Source organism: Tursiops truncatus, chromosome 12 (genome assembly GCF_011762595.2).
Source record: "Tursiops truncatus isolate mTurTru1 chromosome 12, mTurTru1.mat.Y, whole genome shotgun sequence".
Lineage (NCBI taxonomy): Eukaryota > Metazoa > Chordata > Mammalia > Artiodactyla > Delphinidae > Tursiops > Tursiops truncatus.
The window spans coordinates 76,206,817-76,231,153 of NC_047045.1; the positions used below are offsets into that span (position 1 = coordinate 76,206,817).

At 39.7% G+C, this 24,337-nt stretch overlaps 1 protein-coding gene across 4 annotated transcripts; it reads right to left on the reverse strand.

Moving 5' to 3' along the window:
- Positions 1 to 5,665: 5,665 nt before the first annotated feature.
- Positions 5,666 to 18,699, reverse strand: FBXO5 (F-box protein 5). Of its 4 annotated transcripts, XM_019951708.3 has the most exons (6): positions 18,101 to 18,219; positions 15,024 to 15,183; positions 12,438 to 13,155; positions 10,948 to 11,038; positions 9,821 to 10,003; positions 5,666 to 9,102 (listed from the first exon to the last, which is right to left on the reverse strand). In XM_019951708.3, exons 3-6 carry the CDS (start codon positions 13,118 to 13,120, stop codon positions 8,851 to 8,853), a joined length of 1,209 nt encoding a protein of 402 aa, XP_019807267.1. In that variant the 5' UTR covers positions 13,121 to 13,155; positions 15,024 to 15,183; positions 18,101 to 18,219; the 3' UTR covers positions 5,666 to 8,850. The 4 variants fall into 4 exon arrangements, with proteins under 4 accessions (XP_019807267.1, XP_019807264.1, XP_004324839.1 ...); XM_019951705.3 differs by lacking the exons at positions 15,024 to 15,183; positions 18,101 to 18,219 and adding an exon at positions 18,568 to 18,699; XM_004324791.3 differs by lacking the exon at positions 15,024 to 15,183 and having other exon boundaries at positions 18,101 to 18,376.
- Between the last annotated feature and the right edge of the window lie 5,638 nt (positions 18,700 to 24,337).

Here is a 24,337-nt window from a genome sequence, read left to right on the forward strand (position 1 = left end):
GTGCTAGAATTATCAGGATTCGTGAATTCCTAGGACGTGCCTTCCTAAGGCCCTAAGGGCAGATTCTGTGCTCCCAAGCAAAAGCTGGTGTAAAATAAAACATTGCTTCTCAGACCATACACTCAAGTGGTTAAAGGCAATAGGTCTTAAATGTAAGCTGGCTGGTGGACCTTGAAGACTGCACAGCATTTTGTATGAAGTCACCAACACTGATACTTTTCCTGTGCTCAGGCAGCTGAGGAGGGGAGGGAAGTACTGCCCCCTCTTATGCTTCTCTTCATTCTTCCTCTCAGTCCCAGCAAGATAAGCACCTTTGTTCCGTGGAGGCCAGGAGCCCCTCAGGAAGACTCTTATTCCTGGTAAGAAACAGTCACTCTCAGCTAGGCTCTTGGGCTAAGGATTGCCCTCTCCGCTCCTTATCTGGGTCTCTCAGGAAGATGGCAGTGACCTTAGAGATTGCTGTGCATCCATCTTCTGAGAATCTAGGACTTTACGTGCATGATAATTTATCTAGAGAGAAAGAACACGACCTATTTTGCCCTGGGACTAGAAAATTGATCCTTCAGTTGGCTGATGTACAAGCATTACTGTATCTACTCTTTTATCTTCCTACAATCCATCTTCCACTCCTTTTAGTGCTTCCAGTGCATCCTCTGGAATGAGAAAACTCATCCTTAAAGGTATTTTTTAGAATTTTTACTTAAAATTAAAAAAAATGTTACTTAAAAAAAAATAGTACTAGTCCTTAAAAACAACTACGTAACTGTGTTCTGAAGTTCAGTCAACAATATACATGTTGTTTTGGGTTGTCACAATCTCTAATATCACTTCAGAGTTTCCTTTTCTGCCACCCTATTCTGAAGGCTTTAAAAAATAATTTTCTACGGACTCTTCCTAGCTCTTGGCATGAAATAGAAATGTTTTTTTCTGTCATGTAAAGAAAATAGGTGATGAGCATTACTTTTCTTCACAGTAGTAAAGGACCTTCGGAGGACATCAGTGTTTCCATGCTGAATTCACACAGTCATTTGCTTGTGTACCTCTCTCTCAACACTTACTACTTTTCCAGAAACCATATAAGCTCCTTGACCAATCCATCTCTGAATCAATCACAGGACACAGTAGAAATTTTGCACATTTGAAAAAGGGAAGAAGGAGGGAACAAGAAAAGAGGTCCTTCTTATCACCATCAAGATTATTTTCAGTACTTCCTTTGTTCTGAGCCTCTAGTTAGAAGTCATTTTTCCTTCCATTCTATTATCGTATTTTGTTTAGTTCATATTTATTTCATTTTGCTTTCTATTATGGTTAATTTAGTATTTCTTTTTATCTTTCTTTTTACCCCCTAGACTTTTTCAACTGGATTTCTTATCTGAGCCATAGAATACAGAAAACTATTTGAGGGATTATTTGAGTGATATTAATTAATTATTTGAGTGATATTAATTTCTTCAAGGAAGGCTCTTAACGGGTACCATTCTAGATGCCTACAAGAAATGTTAATTTATTATACGTAACAGATGCCTTAGGTCATTAAAGCTCAGTTCTTTCCTGCAACCCTGCCTGGGAAAGGCTACACACTTGACATTACCCACAGTACTACACGGTACTCCATTACAATAAGTGTTTTTTTAATAAACAAATAAATGAATGATTGTAAACTTCTAAGTGTGAGTCATTTGAAGTTTCATTTAGTTCATGCTTTAACAAAATTATTTTCTAGTAAGGTTACTTTCTTTGCTCATCTGCTGAGGACGAAAAACCTTTTAAATTCTCAAGAGTTAAGAACATAGGTAATGGAAAATTTAACATGAGATTTTTCTAACCTTATCAAAATGATAGAATTATTTAGGAAGGGGCCTGTTTATTTAGACTATCATAAACATCCAGATATTTCTTAGCATTCATATTTTGGCCATAATAAAAAAATTACAACACATACATTTGTTTACTATGTATCAGATATTGCATTAACACTTTACCTATATTTTCTCACTTAATTTTTATGTTAATAATATCAAGTAGGTGCTATTACCTTCTCTTTATAAATATGAAAACTGAAGCTCATTGAGGTTAAAAACTTGCTCAATGTTAAATAGTAAGTAAAAGAGTTAGGATTCCAAACCAGAAATGTCTGACGGTACAAAATGCCTGCTCTTTCCATTTTGGGACACTATGATCCCACGCATGATTTAGACAAATAAAAATTCAGGTTTATCTAATATATGACTATGTACTTGCTTCTGTTAATGGGCTGAGTTATCTTTTGAATATTGGCAACATAGAAAGAATTACATTAATGAAATGCAGTGGATGTTTAACCATCAGTGCTTAAAAAAAGAAAGGGGATGGTTTCCTTCCCCTTCCCTTTCATCCTAATGACCCGCCACTTCTTTTCACTAACTTGTCTATTTTATAATCCTTTTGAAACCAAATGATAAAGTGTAGCTGGACATTCTCATCTATGTCCAATAGATAAAATGATATTGGACCAAAAAATAAACCCTCATAACCAAAACAAAAAAGGCATTAGCAAAACAGTATTTTACAAACCTCAAATTATAGGTCCTCTATGGCCCTCAAAGCTCAGGAAGAAAGGAAAGCCTTATACCTGAGGAAACGGAGTAGAGAAGAATTTGTAAAGGGTCACAGCAGTTTCCGCCACTAACGTGGAGGCAAAGCCCAAGTTCAGTTGCACCCATTGACTCCCAGAGATGTCAGCCTGAACCCACACAGTCAGTTCTTTCATTCATTTCTTCCACAATTATTTAGTAAGCATTTTCTGGGTGATGGGAAGATAGGACCTGACCTGCGCTGGTAAGAGCAGTTACGTGTTCGTTTGGGAGTGAGGATGGGCAGAGGTCAGATAAGGAGCAAGTTGCTGCAAAACCGTGAGTGTTGGGGGCTCGGAGAAAAAGCATCCAAGTCTACTTTTTTTTTTTTTTTTTCTTTTGCGGTACGCGGGCCTCTCACTGCTGTGGCCTTTCCCGCCGCGGAGCACAGGCTCCGGACGCGCAGGCCCAGCGGCCATGGCTCACGGGCCCAGCAGCTCCACGGCACGTGGGATCTTCCTGGACCGGGGCACGAACCTGCATCCCCCACATCGGCAGGCAGACTCCCAACCACTGCGCCACCAGAGAAGCCCCACATCCAATTCTATTTAGATGACCTCTAGTCCTTCATTTTCTAGCAAATACCCTCTTATCTCTATACCTAGAATAAACTTAGTTTTAGAAAGTATGGTAGATCTTGGTACTAGGGTACTAGAGTGTGACATGTTTAGGTTTTGAGGCCAGAAAAGGTTCTTCTGTTATTGTTTGTTGTGTGATCTTAGACCAACGTTGTCCGATAGAAACTTAATGCCAGTTGCATATGTAATTTAGCATTTTCTAGTTGCCACACTAAAAATAATGAAAAGAAACAGGTAAAATTAATTTTTGTAGTATCTTATTTAACCAAGTATATCCAATGTATCATTATTTCAACGAGTAGTCAATATAAAAATTATACAGGAGACTTTGCTTCTCTTCATTCCTAGTCTTCAATATCTGGGGTGTATTTTACATTTACAGCACATCTCTGTTTGGATTTGAATGAGCCACACTTCAAGTGTTTGGCAGCCTCATGTTGCTACTGCATTGGACTGTGCAGATCTCAACTTTGAATATAAACATGGATAAAAATGTTGAAGATAAGCAAGGCTTCTGTTCTTAATACCGGAGACCAAAACGTAAATAGTTTATATTTACCTATCTTAGCTAAACACTATGTTGCGGGCTTTGTGTTATAATCTGACAGTACAAATTGAATAGAAAAGCAGTAATATTGTTTCATCCTTTTCTATATTAAATTTCAGATGAATGAACACATTCAAAAGTATGGTGTTATAAGAGCACCATCTTGTGGCATTGTGCTGTTTATATTGTTGAAACAGAACTTGGGGAAAAGGGAACAATGCCAAGCAATCAGGATACGATTATGATTTTAAGAAATTAAATTTCTTAGATTTTAAGTAATAGTGGAGGAACGACCATTGTCCTCTCTCATCTGCAATCTTTCAGGCAGACCCTCGAGTTGTATGAACTGGGCTTAACAAACTTCCCAGCTAGATAGAGGACATGGAAATGCTAAACTCTGGGAGTCAGATAACACTCCAGCATGAACCTTGGTAAAGGCAAGCAAGGCTTTAGTGCTAATATGTGAATACAGTATTTACTCCAGTGAAATATGACAAGGAGAACGCTCACAAAAGACCAATGCATATGAATACATTGAGATTTTAGCAGAAACCCTAGAACATAATCTCCACCATCATAAGTGATAACAGATCTACTACGGAGCTGCCAAACCTGAACTTTCTTCATTAAAGTTGTCAATGAAGTAGCATTTGCCGCTAAATGGTACCAGTTGGTCCCAGCACCGTGTTAGGGGGCCAGGAGTGACTCTGAGAAGTCAGACTGCTCACTGGCTTAACCGGAGAAGCCACGTAAAGGAAGTCATTTTGGAGACTAGCTCCCAGTAGAGACCACGTGTGACCAGGTTCAGCTCAAGTGCCCTTCTGAATGTGGTCATGTGTTCTTGTCACAACTTGAACCACCTAAGGGATCTTTTGACATAAAATTTATTTAGGATTCAATCCATAAAACATATAGGGTCTCCCTGGATGCCAGAATACAAACAAAGAAGTTTTAGGAAGCTTTAAGCCAGTACTATGATTTTCTGTAAAAAAAAAAAGAATCATTAAAAAAAAAATACCGCATCACAGTCACCATGAAAATAGTAACATCTATAAGTTACTCATTATACTCCTTCTGTAGCAGACTTAAAATAGTCCATTTTGGTGATCATACTAGTCCCAAACCTATTTTGGTCTGGGAGTATGTGTTCTTTATTCAGAGACATTCTACACAGATGCAGGACGGCTTAGCCTCCTGTACTTAACATTAGTGTTGATTCCAGGCCGAGAAATTATACATCTCAGAGTCCTGGGGAAGCCTTGACCTTCTTAATATTAATTAGTATAGCTAACTGAAGGTTGTGATGAAAGACTTCTGTTCATCTTTCTCTTGTCCAAGGCTCCTAGAAAGGTGTGCCCACTTTGTATGAGTTGTCTATTGTTGCATAAGGAATCTTCCTCAAACTTTGGGGCTTAAAACAAAAAAGTTATGATCTGGGGTGGGCGCAGGAATTTGGGAGCAGCTTAGTTGGGTGCCTCAGTTTGTACTCAGGATGTTGACAGGGACTGAAGTCTGAAGGCTGGACTGGAGCTGGAGGACCTGCTTTCAAGAAGACTCACAGACTTGACAATTGGGAGGAAGCCGTTTGGCATTTTACAGAGACCTCGGTTCCCCACAGTGTGGGCCTTTCTATAAGCTGCTCACAATGGACTTTGCCCCAGTGGGTGATGAGAGAGAGAAAGGGAGGTGGAAATCACCATGTCTTTTATAACCTAGTCTTGGAAGTGACACGCCATCACTTTCTGCTGTGTTCTATTAGTCATGTAAACCAAACCTGAGGCAGTGTAGGAGATTACACACAGTTGTAAATACCAAGAGGTTGGCATTATTGGGGGATATTTTAAAGGCTATTCTATTCAACACTTTGCTGGAGGTTTAAGACAGTATAATATGGCAAGAAAAAGAAATAAAAGGCATATAGACTGTAATGGAAGAAATAAAACTGTCTTTACTTTCAGAAGACACTGATCATCTACATAGAAAATCCGATAACTAATTGAGTTTAGCAAGGTTGTAAGCCACAAGTTCAATCAATTACATTTCAATATATTAACAATAATCAAAAATTGAAATTAAAGACACCATTTACAATAGCATTAAAATATAAAACATTTAGGAATAAATCTGACATAAGATGTGCAAAACATGACGCTTAAAAGACAAAACATCGCTAACAGAAATTTAAAAAAATGTAAATAAATGGAATAACTACTGCGTACACAGGTTGGAAAACTCAATGTTGTTGAGATGACAATTCTCTCCTCCTAACCTAATCCAATAGATTAATAGGTTCATTGCAATCTCAATCAAAATCCCATTATGTATTTTTGTAGAAATTGTCAAGTTAATTATAAAATTTATGTAGAAATGCAAAGGACCTACGATAAACAACTTAGAAAATATTTTTTGTGAAATAAAAGAAAAAAGGACTGTCACTACTTCATTTTAAGACATAAAGCTAGTTATCAAGGCAGTGTGGTTTTGGAGTTCGAGAGACAAATAGGTCAATTCAACAGAATAGAGTCCTGAAATAGTCCCCCATGTTTATGTAAAACTGATTTTTGACCAAGATGAAAAGTCGTTTCAGTAAAGAAACGATATGTCAACAAATGATGCTGGAACAAGCGGACACTCATTTCAGTCGATACCTCCCACTATGTTCCAAATGTAAACTGCAAGTGGATCATAGACCTAAATGTTAAATTTAAAACTATAAAGCTTCTAGAAGAAAACATAGGAGAAAGATATATATGCTCTTAGGATAGGCAAATTTCTGAGATGTAACACCAAAAGCATGATGTATTAAAGACAAATAATTGATAATTTATACTTGATCAAAAATAAAAACTCTTCCAAAGACACTAGGAAAATGAAAGACAAGACACACCCTGATAAAGCACTTGTACTCAGAGTATATACTCTCACATATCAATAATAACACACACACACACAAATCATTTGATAGACACTTGCCCAAAGAAAATGTATGATGGCAAATAACAATGCCAAACATCATTAGTTATTAGGGAGATGTAAATTAAAACCATGACATACTGCTACATACACATTAAAATGGCTAAAATTAAGACAGACTATACCAAGTGCTGATGACCACATGAAATAAATGGGATGCTCATACACTGCTGGTGAGAATGTAAAATGGTACAGCCACTTTGGAAACATTTTGGTATTTTCTTAAAAAGTTAAACATACACTGACCATATAATCCAAAAATACCACTACTAGATATTTACCAAGAGAAATGAAAGAACACCACTTGCAAAGACCCATATACAAATGATTACAGCACCTTCATTTCTAATAGCAAAAAACTGGGCAAAAAATCCAATGTCCAACTACCAGGGTGAACATACATATGAACAAACTGGTATATCCAATAGTATATTGCTTAAGAAACAGGGATGAACTACTGGTACACACAAAATGGTTGAATCTCAAAGTAATGTTCTTTGAAAGTAGTCAGACAAGTAACACATAATTATTTCATTTATACAAAATTCTAGGAGAGGCAAACTAATCTACAGTGACAGATCAGTGATTGCCTGGGGACTAACAGGAGGGATTACAAATAAACAGGAAAAACCCGGTGGATGATGGTAATATTCATTACCTTCGTTCCAGCAATAATGATGGCTTCATGCACGCATATGTCAAAACATCAAATTATACACTTTAATATTTTTTGTCTGTCAATTTTACATCAACAAAGCTTAAGCAAACCTGTGTTAATTTTATTGGAGGTCCTACTCCATTAGACAAAAGACACACCCACAAACCCACTTGAGATAAATCCTCTTAGGTTTCTGCTGAGATCAAGGGCAAAGCCCTTAAGCTTCTGTGAGGACCTACTGACTGAGAGCACCTGTGTGGCCCACCTTTAAGTCTATGCCTTTGGTAGATCTGAATTAAAACTCTTTAATTCCTCCATATCCGTAATTGAAACCAAAATATATTCAACTTTAGAATTAAGGAATAAAAAAAAAAAGTCCTTATCCTGGGCTCTTATTAGCACAAAAGCTCTGATTGCAGTCAAAGACAACATTTTATTCTACATACTATTTTTAATCTTTCTAGTATAGTTTTATACATTTCTTTTGTGGCTGTTTAAGCCATACAGTTTAACTGGCTTAGTGATGAATGAATTAATACACCAGTATTCCTCAAAGAGTGTTTTATGGTCCTCCTGTATTGAACCATCCTGAGATGCTTATTTCAAGACCCAACTACACAACTACTAGGATACTAGGTGGGGAGAAAACTGGAATAGAGCCTGGAACAGAGCCTGGTAATCAATCTCACAAGGTCCTCAGATAAGCAGACAAAGACCCACTCAATGCCTTCACACATACCAGGCAGTGTCCTACAGCTTCTTACTTCAGCTGTTTCTAAGTTTAAAATGTTTAAATAAAAGACTCACATTATTTATTACGCTTGTGACAATTTTATTCATAACAGGAGAAAAATTTATTTACATGTATATACAAAAGAGACATTTATTTTCTTACTCTGGCACATAAAAAATACAGAAATATTTACATATGTACAAAATATTAAAACATACAAACATTACGAAAAACGAAAAGCAAGATTTCACAAAAGATACTTTTTTGGGAAATACACACACTGAAAAACAGGTTCAAGAAAGGTGACAAAACATTTAAATTAACAGACACCAGAAGCTGATATTTCAATAGGTATTATTAATTTGGTAAAGCAAATAAAATGTCTCAAATGCTAATGGATGGTAAAGAAGATTTACATTTAAGATTGTCCAGGTAAAATTACATGGTCCTCCTTTACCATAAAATCGAGACAATTTTATTTTACCTCTGAATCACAATCATCAGAAAAAGTTTTTCTTAAAATATTTAAATTTTCTGATTTAGATTGAGAATTTTGAATTTTTTCACATTAAATTGTAAAATATTTTAAGAGTTTGTGTATCCTCTCTTCTCACCGAGGGAAAAAAAACCCATGTACTACACTGATTTCAACATAAAATTGAACATCATAGTACATTTATTTTTTTAAGTTAAAACCTAACATTTTCTAACTAACCTTCAAGATCACTTACAACTGATTTATTAAGAGATCACAGTCGTCGTAAATTCTTCTTGCTTTTCTTAGTACCAGGCAAAGGACCCATTTTATAACTGGCTTTTAGGGGCTTGCCATTTGAACAGTCTTCAGTGGTATGATAATTACACAGGCACCTTGTGCAATAATCAAATCCACAGCCCTCTCGTTTACAGGTTGCCCGTTGTAAATAACAATCGTATTTTGCAGGTGAATTACAGCGAATACAGGCTTTGAGGCTCTCATTCTTTTTCAAAGTTCTGGCAGCCTAGAAAGAAGAAAATCCATAAACAAATTTTAGTAAGGACTGAATGTAATTTAGTTACTCAAAACAAGTGCACCTCTGTGCCTTCCCCAATACATGTATAAAGCACTAATGTCACAACTCCCGCCTTTAAGGAGCTTTCTGTTCAACAGGTGAGAAACCACTGTCAACTGATCCAGTGGCTATTTCCTAATGCTACAAACATGCTCTTATTCATAAATGCTACTCACACATCAATGCAGAACTTAAACGTCACCTTTTCTGTGAAATCTTCCTGGAGTCACTCAGGAGTTGGTTGCTCCTTCACCTCTAGTTCTACTTTTTTAAAAACACCTATCACATTATATGGCATTTATCTTTATATTGCTATGAAGGTTACCATGTTTCCATATCTATGCAGTGCCTGATAAAATTGACTTGCTTAGCTCTCTTCATCAGTTATTAAAGGCAGTAATTGTGAAACGTAGTATTTAACAGTTTTATAAATAAAACTTCAAAATCAAGGTTTTTCCTTATTCTCTTTGTGTTTCCAAATTAGATCTCAACAACATTGAACTGTCATAAACAATGCCAAATGATATCTATTATTTTCGGCCTAGAAAGACATCTCTGTGTACTTCCCTAATTTGATTAGTTGAGTTATAAATGGTTTTCTTACTCTAAATCCTTTTAACAATAAATGTCCCATATGCTTCTAATTTATTAATAAACAAAAAATTACCTCAGAGAATTCACTGTGTCGACTGTAAGTAGAACCTTTCTGATCACCTGGATCAGGTAACTTGGTTCGAGCTTCTTTTTTGGGGAGAGTCTGGGTGGCTGACTTTTGCACAGATACTAATGGGGTTCTGAATAAAACATAGTCTCTGGTTGAAGCGTGTGGTGAAAACTTAATGTTCTTTTCCTAATTAAAAAAAAAAGTTTTAATAGGATTAAAAAATATTCTCCTATATTCTCAACAATCAGGAATTTTTATTATGTTTGTACATGTTGTACATGTAAAAGGGGCAAATGAGAATATAAAGGATGTATTCCTGCATCCAAATTACCTGCATGTGCTTAAACACAGCCACCCACAAATATTCACACATTTAAGGCCTAACAACTAAGCTGTTGAGTGAAACTGCAAATCAGAAATTGTGAGAAAGCGCTTTACACTCTTAGTATGTAGCATTTAATACATGATTTATAAAGCACTACCACTAGAACAAAAGGTCATTCTCCCCATCCACCAGTAGATGGCAACAGTCACTGTTTAAGTGTCCCCTCAGTGCTATGAATGGATCCAAAACAATCTTTTGGAATAGAAAAGTTTCCATTAACACCAGCTTATACATAAAGAAACTGAACTTGGAGAATTTAAGCAATGCTTGTCTAAAGCTATACAGCTAGTAAGCAGCAGCACCAAAATCTGGACCTAAGTCGGCCAACTCCTAGGCCTGAAATTTTAATCATGTGTTGATCTTTATTCTCAGAAACATCTCCGAAGTTACTAAGTATTTGGTAAAGTAAATGAATTCCTTTCCTGCATTAAGAATCTTCAATATGTAGATAATTACTGTTTATTTGTTAACAGCTAAACTACAAATGGCAACCAAGCTATATGGTCAACTCTCACTGAGATCTGAGTAGTTTTCCCTTTATCTTCAGACATTTCCTTTCATGGAGAACCCAAGAAATAAACGACTGGGTTGGGATCCCATCCCCTTTATCTTTGAATTATTTTAATGAGTTATGAATGTAAAGGATTTCCAGATCATCTGTTATCCTTGCTATTTACCCCTCCAATTTCAAAGGTAAAGAGCACTAGCTGTTATATTTTAAAATTAAAACAATTGCAAGACTTACGGTAATTCTTTGTATTGCATTATTGTACAACTGCAATGCCCCCTTATCATCTTCTAGAATCTTCTTCCAAGTTGTGCTCACTTTAGACACACTGGAAAAGTAAATGATTATAAAGGAAACAATTAAAGCACCACAGAGAGCTAAGATGACTATATTACAGAAACATTAACAGTGCAAAAAAGAAATTTCTATTAGCAGTGCTTCTCAAACCCGGCTATACATTAGAACTGCCTGAGGTACGCACTTAAGATTTAAGGATGGGGCTTCCCTGGTGGCGCAGTGGTTGAGATTCCGCCTGCCGACGCAGGGGACACGGGTTCGTGCCCCGGTCCAGGAAGATTCCACATGCCACGGAGCGGCTGGGCCCAGGAGCCATGGCCGCTGAGCCTGCGCATCCGGAGCCTGTGCTCCGCAATGGGAGAGGCCACAACAGTGAGAAAGATTTAAGGATGGCCCATGCCTAGTCACTTGGGTTTAACTGATCTAAAATGGGGGCCAGGGCGCTGTATTTATTTAAAAGCTCACCATCAAGTAATCCTAAGTGGATCCAGGCTTAGAACCACTACACTTTGTACTTCATTTTCTCACAATATCCACAAATATCAAATAAGAAGCCCCACTGTATATATGGCACCATCTTGGTTATTTATTAACATTAGACAAATTTCAAAGAACTTGAGGACACACTGCTATTAGTAGAAATCAATTTAAAAACTCCATTTTGCTAACAAAAATGTTGTGAGGTTGATTATCCCTCAAGAAGCTAGCCAATAATAAAAATGAATCCTTACTTATGTCTGTTTTGCTTCACCTATATTTCATGGACCAGTGTAAAGTAACACAAAGAGTACCTCTAAAAAATTTTTTCAAAAAGCCAAAAATGAACCCAGTTGAGCTGGAAGCAATCTAATCCAATAGTCTGGATAATCATCTTAATTCTCAGTTACCTCATCCTAACAGGTTTTCTTTGGTGGAATGCAAAAGGGTGGTCAATATAAGGTTTCTAAGAAATAGTAATAATCAGACCCATTTGTGGGTATCTGTATTTTCATCACTCTCAAATTTGAAAATGGCCTAAAAAGAACAGAAATTATTTCATACTTTCAAGTGTGACAAAAATCATAATGCCTATTGGAACTGTACACCAGACCTAGGCTCTTGTTTTATAGTTAAGACTAAAAGATGGAGTTTACGTATGAACAATTTCAGAACCAAAAGGAACAAAGATCCCAATCTCACAGAAATAGTTTTCTAATAGCATAAATATGAAATTTGAAATAACTGGATTAAATGCATACTTTAAAAATTATCTTTCTTTCCTCCTAGTGACACATAAGTAGTAAAATACCAGCAACCAGACAAAAGTCATCACTTCAATTAAAAACAGTGCACGACTACCGTACTATGTCTTTGCATGAGTTGGTGGTACTGAGCCATCTAACAAAAATGTTCATGGATTACATTAATGACCACAAAGCAACAATACTTACTTGATTAAGTCCATATCACTGAGCTGTGTCAAAATATTTCCTAAGAGATGTTTGAGTCCCCTTCGAAAGAGTTCACTGAGAATATCTACACAGTCTAGGCCCATTTTCCTGCCAATTATATTCTGTAGTCTAAAATTTCCACTGGATATAAATTCCTTGAGCTTCTCCCAATCTATTTTAGGATTTCGTTTACAATTTTTTTTTAATGTTGAACAAACCACTTTTTCAAAATGAAGAGCCGGCAGCAAGTTTTTGTTGGGATATTGGTCTGGGCTTTGTGTCCGTAGCAGGCAAGATTGTGGACTGTCACTGAAATTTTCCACCAGGGGAAGGCTACTGTCTTCATGTTCATTGAGGCCACTTTGCTGGGAAAATGAAGAGTAGCCACTGTCTTCATAAGGTCCGCTGGTCTCTAGTTCTTCTATGTCATTTGAACTATTAAGTGTTTGCTGTACATGTAGATTTTCCTTATTATGCAAGGGCTTGCTCTCAGTTTCAAGTTCTACAATCCTGGGGCTCACAATCGGTGACCCAATATCTGATAACCTTTCATAGTCTTTAATGAAGTCTTTATAAGAACCTTCCAAATTCGCAGTAGTGTCGGAACCTTGTCTTCTACTGTCATCAGGCTTTACCGGTTTAATTCCAGAATGAACATGGTTATAGTTAAAATCACACTTCATTTTGACAGAGACAGTGGAACTTTCTTCTTTACAACCTACAAAAAGAACATAACATATTTACTTCCTAATGGCAAAATTTCCACATATCCCTACTTCTAAATTTGGGATATAGAGACTTAATTACTTTGCATTCTCTCAGCACTGGGTACTGCCTATGTAGCTGTGAAATTGTCCAAGTTTAATATGAGAAAACATTACTAAAACCTTATAAAAGTATATACATCTTACTCTTGAGGGGGTACCTTCAGTACAGACTGCTTTTAAATCTGTATAACTCTACCATCTGACTTTTAGAGTCATATCTGAGTGGAAAGTAGTGACAAAAGGGACTATTTAATAAATATCTGTGCTTATGGAACAAATAAGGAAATGTGATGCACCATGAACGGGGTATGAGATAAGAAATATCCTTATAGAAATCAAATACTTCTAGAGAAATATGGTCAAGACAGTGGAGGAGGGGAATGCCAAAATAGTTTTGATAAAAGTAGCAAAAAAATTTGTATATTTAAATGTTAGTTTAGCAATTATTATAAGCCTTACAATAATGAATCAAGAAATCTATAGGTAGCTTGGAGAAAGGACTGAAAAGGCAATAAATTTAATCATTTGAATGTTAACCATACTACTGAGTTTTTGGGCCAGATAATTTTGCTGGGGGCTGTCCTGTGCACTGTAGTATGTTTAGCAACTTTTAGCCATTTGATGCCATTAGCAGCCACTATTCCCCAGTCAGGACAATAAAAAATGTCTCCAGTAACCACTTATTAGAGTGTGGGGAAGCCAGCAGAGGCCAAATTTCCCCCATTCCTTAGGTGAGAACCACTGCTTTAAAGGATGATTAGAATTTCTGTCAGGCAGTAGAGACTGGGAAGGAATGGGTTCAAGAAAATTGCTTAGCATTTCTGAAGGCAGAGTATATGGGTGGTATGCGCTTCTAATGTACTCCCCCATCTACTATACCCCCTGCAAACCAATCACAGGTAGGTAAAAATCTACCCTATAAGTAAACGTAGGTACGTAAGTACAGCATCCGTTCATATTAATTTTACTGTTTTTACTTAGAACCTCCAAGTACTAAAGGACACCTTGATAGCAAGTAACCTTGTAGGTAGAGACACTCTTTTAATTAGGTTTAAACTAAGAGTTCAGGGGCATAAAAGTAAATAAACCCCCAATTAACCCTAACTCTAGAACAAATTATACTGAGTGGTTCTCTTCTACTCAGAAGAGTAAAAAATTCCAAGAGATTTTTATTTTTGCCTCAAGTAAAGAATTAAGTATGATTTACACAAGAGTACATTTTATCTGAGAGGATAAAAAAGAAGCCACCAACAAAGACACACCTTTTACTTTGTTTAGTTGCCTAAAGGGAAGAGGCCTGAAACTGTACTTCAGAAACTCAAAATTCTTTTCAAAAGCATTCTTCCTCTGCTGTCTTTAGAACTTAGTTACTGGGAGACTATCCTATAGAACCCCTTTCATCCAACATTGTTCTTTGGATCTGGACAGTTCTTTAAATTTAGAGCTAATAATGATTCAACTACCTTATTAAGTGTTTAGAAGTTAATTTCCAGTGTGTTTCCAAACACTTGGTTCTCACAACCTTTTGAGGTAGAATGGAGAGGCATTGTTATTTACAGTTAAGAACACTGAAGCTGATCTAAGTAACTTGCCTAAGATTTGACAGGTAGTTAAGAGGGACAGATTATTCTTCACTATAAATTCACTGTTCCATCCATTATCTCACCTGGGAAGTAAGATGAAGAGCATTAAAAAAAAAAGCATAAAAGTATAGACTTATGGACTTTGGGTTATAATTTAATACTACATTATTTACATTGTTGCTCAAATTGTTCCAGCTTTTGCCATTCTAAGTTCATGTTCATTTGACATTCCTTACTTTTTGGCACTAAACAAGATGCTCCACGATCATCTTGTATTTTTCCTGTTCCAGCCAGAAAATCTGTTATTTCTCCAAGGAACTTTGGTTCCTTTCATTGGTTCCAAAATCTGGATGCTGGTTGTAGATTTAGAGTGTGAAGTTTATACTGCAAAATAAACTGAATACCATCTTTTATTTAAAAAAGGAAGCTGAAAGACTGTAAAAAGCTAATTCCATGTTTTTTAACTAGTTCAGTGCTTCCCCATGACCAAGCCAAATGCCCCTGAACAATTTGGGAAATGTAATTGATCTGATATTACCCTGCAAGGAAAAAAAAGTATCACACGGTTCTGTGACCTCTTGACTCAGACAGATGAGGGTTAAGGGTCTAGTTCTGCCACTTCATTCATTTATCCAATGCCTCTTTAGTGACAGGGTGTGGAGTAGAAAAGAAACTAGTCATGCAAAATCTTTTGGAGGTGAAATCCTGACATCTGAAAGCCTTGTGAAAAACCAGACAGAGGTGGACACTGGAAGGACAAGTGTTGAGCTTTCAAGGAAGAGGAAGGCCTGCAGGGCTGTGACTTTGTGAGCTAGGGGAAGAATTGCTTGAAAATGAAAGTTGGAGAGGTACAGTATGCTCTATAGGATTTTTAGGGTATACTGGCTTTTATTTAGTGTGTAAAAAAGAGCCTTTGAGGGGTTCTAAGTAGAGACATTTGGTTTACGTCAAAAAAAAAAAAAAAGATGGGCAACTGTGGAAAATGGATAGTAGGAAGATTCAAGTGAAAGCAGGGAGGCTAGTTGGAGGTGCCTATCACAGGAGTTCAGAGAGTTGGGTACCTGAGACTCGGATGGCCGCAGCGGAAATAAAGATAACTGGATAGATCTGAGATCTTTTTAGAAGGATAAAGTCAAGAGAGGTTGGGGATGTCCTGTATTAGATGTGGATGATGAAGGAAAGGGGAGTAAAGGATACCCTGGGGTTTAAATCTTGAGCATCTCAGGTACAAAAAACTAACAACAAACAAACAAAAAACTAAGCAAGCTTCCTCATTTATAAAATGCAGGTAAGAAAACCAACCAAACTGGATTAAATGTATGGAAGAGTCCCTGTCACTTATAGTTTAATAAATAAAACTTATTTTCACCATATTATTTTTGTAAGCCAAATCCCTTCATATTCTTTATACTGTAAATCACGAACATTTTAAAAGTAGCAAAATGCATTCTACACAGACCTATGCATTTCAGATTACTATATACTTTCCCTAGGAATCATATCCGACTTCAAATGAAAATCCTTGCTCAGCCTTTTGACTAGTTTTGTAACCTAGAACGCTGAATTAGTCTTTCAGTTTCTTTAAAATGGAAATACTAATGTCTACCTCAGAGTTGATAACATTCTTAAAACCTCTTAGTTACCCACTCAACAATCCAATCACGAGAAAGTGGTAAGATAGTTAACCATACAAAGTTTGACCTTCCATTTGACCTTCCAATGTAGATGTGACGTGTCATATTACAATAGTTAAAAAGATTACAGTGCTTGGAATTGAAAATCTTCCCCACTATCCCAATGCTAAATAATCAAGTTCTACAATCTCCAATACCTATAAGATAACCAGCATGTGCCCAACACTAATTAGGCATGGCAAGTCCTTAAAAATTTAAGAGAGCCCCAAGGCCTGCCGCCATCAACTGCAAATCAGCCATAATCCCTGAGAGAAAAGTTTACAAAAGCCTACTTTCAGAAGTAATGGAATGCAATAGATTTTTAATTTCATTTCCTCAAATTTGTAAATATGGAAAAAAAATCCAGGGACCAGCAAATATTCTCGTGAGGGGCAAGGTAATAAAGACAACTGGAATTAAGCAACCAAAAATATCCCTTCTTAGAGCCACCAAGCTTCAGAATTTCACAGAGGGGCTCAAGATTCAGGGTTTTCTAGAAACAGACTTAACCTGTTAAAATATTTTTTGAGTTTTCTACATTCCTTTTCTAAAGAAAGGGGCACTTTTCAGTGATGACCAAATATACAATATCAAGTTGCTAATTTCTAAAATTCTTGGTCATTTCTGAGGTAAAATGAATGCATCTGGATCTCTTTTAGGAGACAGCAACAAAGAGGATAAAAAAGTCAGCGTTTATCCGAGTGCCTTCCATTCCACCCAAGAGGTGGAATAAAAGACTGGTTCCTCAGGAGCGCGGGGAAAAAAGATAACTGATTCTTCACTTCTCAAATCTGCTTCCCAAATTCTTCAAGACCGTCTCAATTTGGACAAATTCAGGGGTTTGTATTTAAAAGTGCCTTTCTTCCTCCCTCCTTCTGACTCCAGGCCTTGAGACTGAGTCACTGGGTAAAGGGAAAAAAGGAGAAACTGAACATTTTTGGTTGGACGACCCAGCAGAGCCTGGCCCGATGAGGGGGCCCTGCATTTGGCGGGATTGGGTTGGGGGGAACCCTGGAAATCCCGAGGGGTCGGAGGGGTGGCCCTCAGGGCGCGGGCCGGCGGAGGAGGCGGGAGATAACAGCGAGCACGATCTCCCGCGCCCGCCAGGAAGACTGAGGTGACGAAAACCGGGGGGAACTGACTTCCGACCCGGGGGTGCGGGGCACACGGGGAAACGGGGCACAGAAGCGGGGGTCGGGCCACTGGTCGGAGGCTACGGGCCACCGGCTCGCGGGCCCTGTCAGAGCCGCAGCCCCGGGGTGGGGGAGGGGAAGGAGGGGTGTCTGGGGCCCGGGCCGGCGGGGTGGAGGTCGGTGGCCCTGCGCGAGGAGAGAGGGCCATCGGGGAGGCCGCGACCCGCACCTCCTCGGGAGCAGGCGCCCAGCTACGCGTGCACGGCGGGACCCGGGCCCGCCGTCCCGCCTCGGCACCTCATCCCCTCCCCGGACCCCTGCCTTCTCCCTCCCGGTCCCGGGACCCCCCGCCGCCGCTGCCGCCGCCGGCCGCCCAAGGCCCAGCGACGGGCCCCACGGCCGGATTCGGGAGCGCGTCGGGTCCGGGGCGCTGTCTCCCGTCTTCCCCCCTCACTGGGCACCCCTCCTGGAAGGCGCACCCCGCTCGCACTCTCTCCTCTCACCCACCGTCCAAGGAGCGAGGGCGCCCGGCGGCTGTCAGGACGCCGTAGCTGCAGCGGCAGGAACCGGAGGGCGGCCGTGGGGAACAGCTGCAGGGGCACCGGCTCATGCCAGGGCAAGTGGGTTCCGCCTCAGGTGAGGGAGCTGCGCCCGCGGCAGGGAAACGGGCCACCCGCTTCTCAGCTCTAGCTTCTAAAAGGCGCCAGCTGGTACTTTTAAAATCTTTGAATTTGGTGCCCAAATCCGCACGGCCCAATGGGGCGCGCCGCTCGCACGCGCGCTCCAATGGGAAGGCGGCGGGAGGAGGTGCCCTCACCCACGCCCAATTGGAGGCTGCCGAGGCGGGGCCGGGCCGCCAGGCCCAACCTCCTTCTTCCCCGGCGGCTCCGCGCGTCCGGAAAGATGCTGAGGCAGGGGGCGGGACCTCGGAGCGCAGGGAGACCACTGCCGGGCCGCACGTGGAGGGAGCCTACCACGCATGCGCGCTCCCGCCACGCTTCCCTTCGGCGTCTGGAGAACGGGCCTCCTGCGGGTCCTAATTTCATCCTGAAGGCAGCTTCGGCTTCTGTCTGAAGATCTCCGCTGGGTAGAAAGGGTAGCCGACTTTCTCCGGTCATCTCACAAGCGGGAGTTTGGTGAGTAGCCACTGTGGTCGTTCGGGAATGCAGACTTTCCGGAAGAGGAGCCCTCCCCCAGCCCTACTTAGCCCGCCTCTCTAGGATTTAGGCGCGCTCCTCTCTCCTCCTAGTTTCGCCCCACCCCCGGCTCAGCGCTTTCGCGCAGGCGCTTGTGGCGGGCGGTAGCTGTGCTGTTGGCGGGTTGGCGCTTGCGCGCTGGGGTCCCCCGCGTTTCTGTTTGGGGGGCGGAGAGCTTGGGGCCGCGGTGGGTGGGGCCGCGTCCCTCCAGGCACATGGAGCTGGTCCCGCTGACGTGGTGCGGGGAGACCTGGGCCCGCATCTCCCAGGAGCCTTCTGGAGGGGCTGAGGCTGGGACAGTCACTTCTTCTTGTAAGCGTGTTTTTATTTTCAACCACTGTTCCCCAGCCACCACTGCTTTGTTACGGACGTTTAGTTTATTAAATCTACTGTACTCGCACACAGTAGTCCTTGCTCTAGAATGAATGAATCAATCAGTCATCTTGCCCTGGGAGTTCCCATTTCCACACCCTGGGACCGAAGGCTCCTGGCCTGATTTTCTAGTGATGGAGGAAACGGAGGAAGTATTAATTGTTAAGTCTTCTATGACAAGTTGTACCGTATAATTTGTCATGCTGAACTTTTCACTCTCTGAATGTGTGCTTTAAGTGGTGACGTTGCAGTCCCCCGACCCAGCTTTTGGTCACAACACAGTGACGCTACAGGAGGTGAGCTCCCCAGAGTCCGAATCCCTGTCTTTGGCAGTTTTCCCTCTTTCTTTTGCTTTTCTGCAGCCTCGGGGAGAGTTAATAGTTGGCTTGTGGTAAAGCGCTCAAATTGTGGTCAAGTCCTGCGTGAAGCAGGGCCGGGATCAGGATGAATCATACAAGTGCTGAGTGGATCCTGTCTTTAGGTAAAATTTTCGATAGTTCATGTTTTTTTGAGTTAATTTTTATTTTTCAGAATGTTGCATTAAATTAGTATTTTTCTGGGTTGCTGAAATTTTTGGCATCCCCTTAAATTTTTGCACCTGAGTCATGTCTCTTACCTGGCCCTGGTGCTAGGTCCTGCAGACATAGGGTTGAAAAGACAAAAAGTCCTGTTCTTCAGGGAGTTTACTTTCTAATGGGAAAGAAGTTCGCAATTAACAATTTCATTGAATGAAAGAGGAATATAAAACAACATAAGGGGGTAGAGAATGGGCAGTAGGGGCAGGGTTAAGGACTTTGGGTGGCCAGGAAGGTTTCTGAGGCTTTGGACCAAGGTCCGAATGTTCAGCTGGCAATGCAGAGATCTGCATAGTAAGCAGAGGAAAGAGACTGAAGGCGCATAGCTTCTTCCAGGGCTAGAAGGAAGTCTAGAGCCTACAGAGCAAAAGACTGTAGGAGGTGAGGTCAGATAGGTAGAAGCCAGATCCTGTAGGACTTGGTTAACTGTTGGAGGAATGTTAGCAAGGGAGTGATTTGTTGAATGAATATTAAAGCGATGGTAGCTTTTTTATCTACTAGGCACTTTGTAAAATTAGCCTTTAATTCTCCCAATAACCTTAGGGTTTTCATTTTCTGATTGTGCTTAAAAGTGTAAGTTCATTCCCACAGAACCACCAGTCTTAGGATAAGTCCACGTACTTGCCTCTTTCCTCTGTGTTATACTGAGGAGTAATAGTACTTGTGGGAGGCTTGATTGCGTATAAGTACGTTTTCATATTACTTTCCCATTTGACCTCAGAGATCATCTTTATTCACCTTTTTTATTTTTAGATGCAAATATGTGAAATTTGAGGGGAGGGGGGTTCTCATTAAATTAATTGAGCACCTGGACTACAACCTTTGAATCTTAACCACAGCTTAAAAGGTATGCTCCAGCAGTTATTTTTAAAATTTATTTTCAGAAAAAGGCTAAGATATTGGAAAAACTAAAATTACTATCGTAATATAAGGTAATATAAAGAGTGAAGCATGTTTTATTGCATGCTGGAATAGTTTGTTAGAGTCTTTTTCTTTAGGCTTATTAAGTTACTTAATATTGATTTTAACTATTAGAGCTTTAATTATGTTGAAATATTATTCTTAACTGAGAGTTAACTTTAACTTTTTCAGTAGGTTCATGAGCACCTGTTAGTTTCATTCTTAGTGAGAAATTTAGAAAGGGATATTCTGAATTTTACTGGATGTCAAGATATATGTACCTCTTTTTTTCTACAAATCAGTATCAATCAGAATTGTTGAGTTTTTAGGTGCAAAATGAAGCGCAGAGAGAATTGCCCTTATTCTCACCAAATCCTTATTGCAGATCTACAGCATGCAAGACATCCTGGAAATGTCTGGAAATAATTGGGATGTGGTACCTGCCCCTTTGCTTCCTATCTGGGCCAGCCACCTAATAGACGTAGATGCTTAGTAAATAATCTTTGAATAAAAAGCATCATGAGTACAGGGGGAAGGAGATAAGGTGTACAAAATACAGCTGTGAACACTGGATGAGTCAAATATGTCTAGTTACTGTGGGAATTTTTATAGAACAGCGGAGTTACTGCTGTATGCCAGGATGAGATTACTCTGTAGGACAGGGTTTCTCTACCTCAGCACTGCTGACATTTTGGGCCAGAGAATTCTTTGCTGTGGAGGCTATGCTGTGCATTGTAGGGTGTGTAGCAGCAGCCTTAACCTCTAATTCCCCCTGCCCCCCACCCCAAATTGTGATAACTGTCTCCAAACATAGAGACGTATCCCCTGGGGAGTGAGGTTGCCTCTAGACGTGAACCTTTGCTGTTGGGGATGTCTTTTAAGGGAATGGGGAGGAGAGTGGCCTTCCCTGGCATAGGAATGAAATGGGGGCAAGCTTAAGTGCAGGAGGGTTTATCAAGAAAAATTAATTTGATGTGACATAAAGGGGTGGTGTGTAAAGTGGGCTAATATGAAAGGATGCTGGGTAGGGATACGGATGTGCTGCGTGCATACTTCAGAGTTGGAGTTTTGTTTGGGAGGCAGTGGGAACCTATTAAGTTGTTGAGTAGAAGGGTGACAAGATCAGAGCCTTGCATTTTAGGAAGATGAATCTGGCAGTTATGTATGTGTGACCTGAATTAGAGTTAGGATGCAGGGGACTATTAAAGTAGTCCGGGAGAAGCAATTGTGGACCATAGTGGTGATAACGGAATCAGTGAAGTTTAGGGTATTTAGGAGAGTAGGCATTAGAGTAAACTGCATATAAGGAAGAGGAATCGAAGATGACTACAATTTAATTTTGAGAGAGGGAGAATGGTAGTGCCGTGAAAGAAACTGAGATCACACAACGAGAAACGGGTTATAGAGGAATATGACGTTTCATTTTAGACATAGTGATTTTTTATTTATACGTCTTTAAAATTTCCATTCTGGCTGACTGAGTTTCGATTATCTGATGTTGTAGGCCGTTTTGAAATGAAGTTCAGTTTTGGTTCTTCCTGAACAATACACCAGATTTCTAGACAAATAATTTTAGATCTGCCTTTTAGACATCTTTTTAGTGCCATGAAGTTAGGTGTTGAAGAGACAAGAATGAAGAAAACAGTTTTGTCCACTAATGAAATGATGTGAAAGGGTTAATAATACATTCCATTTCCTGACCACCCTTTCCCTTTTCCTTCTTACGCACACAAACCTGAGACAGGAGTAACCCAGTGAGTTTACTGCCTTGCCATAAGTGTTTTCATACTGTTGTGTAAAGGGCTGTGGAATACTAATGAAGAGCAGTTGACTGCATAGGTGCAAAAGTTCCCTTTGGGTTGGACCTTGAAGTCTGTGGAGGTAATTATGTGTTTTAGGAAGAGAGGGCAGGGAAGGCAAAGGCAGGTGGGAGCGACATTGGGTGCTTTATAATTCAGGTAGCTGTGTAGATGCATAGTTTGTGCAAACAGCTACAAAGTTCTAAGGCCCTTAAAATGTTAGACGAAGGGTTCTAGTAAGCTTCACGCCAAAATTGTTGCTCTATTCTTACCTTTTCCTGGGTTCCAAAAATTACATTTGATCATACAGGAATAACTAATTTAGATTAGTGAAGTGTAAGCCAATGTCAGTTCACAGACCAGAATTTGTCAATTACTCCACAGGTGTTCATAAGGCACATGGTGATACATATCTTAAAGTTATATTGTTAACACTACCAAAGTATTATGATAATTTTTTTCTAACCAACTGTGATGTTCTAATGGGCAGGAAGTTTGAAAATTCACGGAAGGTTCTTTCCCACCTTCATTAGTACAGCTCTCACACTTTCTTTTCCTGTGGTGCAGAGAGGGAGGGACTGGAGAGGGATGGGGACAGAATGAGTAGACTTTTGGCTCTCCCTTGTTCACAGAATGAAATACAACATTCGAGACCTTTCATAATCTCAGTGCAACTTTTCTAATTATTACGTTAGAGGAGGTAAAGAGAAATTGAATAACAGTATACTGTAATATTTAATAACCTGTAGCTGTGTCCCTTTCATTCAAAAAGGAAACCAAAAGACCCAAGGGGAAAGTGGTAAATCTGGGAGACACAGGCTTGCATTGGGCCTTGTGCTCAGTGATGATGACTGCTGAATGAACGCGTCTTGCTGTATTCTTGAGTTGCTTAGGTCACTAAGAGGGGCATTCATCAGCTGTTCCTGTGAAGGCAGAACAGAATGGCTTTCCTGAGCAGAACATTACAGGGTAGAGGGATACTCTTCAAATTAAAATTCTCTGATGTATCTGATAACCTTTGGCCAGCTTAAATTCTTAACTGTCTTTAATGGTTTTTCTACACCTCCCTTTTAGAGCAATAAGGTGAGAAATTATCAATATAAAGTTACTCTGAAATTTAGCACATGCTGGGGCTTTAAAGGGAATTTGGCTAATAAATGTTGACTTAAAGAGGAAACAACTGCCTGACAATAATGTAGTTTTGAATTTATGTAGTACGTTTATAAAAATTAATACTGTTGACTCAAACACATGAAAAAATGTGCAGTTTTGAGAGTTAACTAAATGTCTCCTAATACTTTAACATTTCAATCATATAACCTTAATAGTGAAATCACTTTTGTTTCTCTCGAAATCCCACCTTGTTGTAACTACCATAAATTTGACATTTATTCATCATCCACTAGGTAGAGCTCTTCATAATTGTAGTTCTTCGTTTACCTCATGTTTTCAAAATATTCTCGAGCCAGCATTTCTAGCTTTTCTCACTTTTTTTATGGGGTAACTGACATGTCCTGTTTCTTTTCCTTTTCTGTAGTTAAACAGCTTGAATTTATGACTGCTTTTTGCAGTGAAGCACACACCATGGGAGAACCATGGGGGGGGGGTCTGTTTCTCAAGCACACTACTTTATTTGCTGTTGCTCTCAACACCAAGAAGTCTTTTACCAGCTGTACAGCTTCAGGCAGACATTCTTGTGCTCGCCTTCCCTCTCAGGCTCAATTCTCTGAAGTCAGGCTTATCAGAAAAAAGCTAATCATAACCAGGATTGCCAGGGAAAAAAGAACAACTTTTTAAATGTTATGATAGAAAAAAAGACTATACTGATTTAGCTTTAAGCTCACTTTCAACAAATTCTTATTTCACAAGGGTGAAGTCATTTTTTAGCGAATCTAATACATT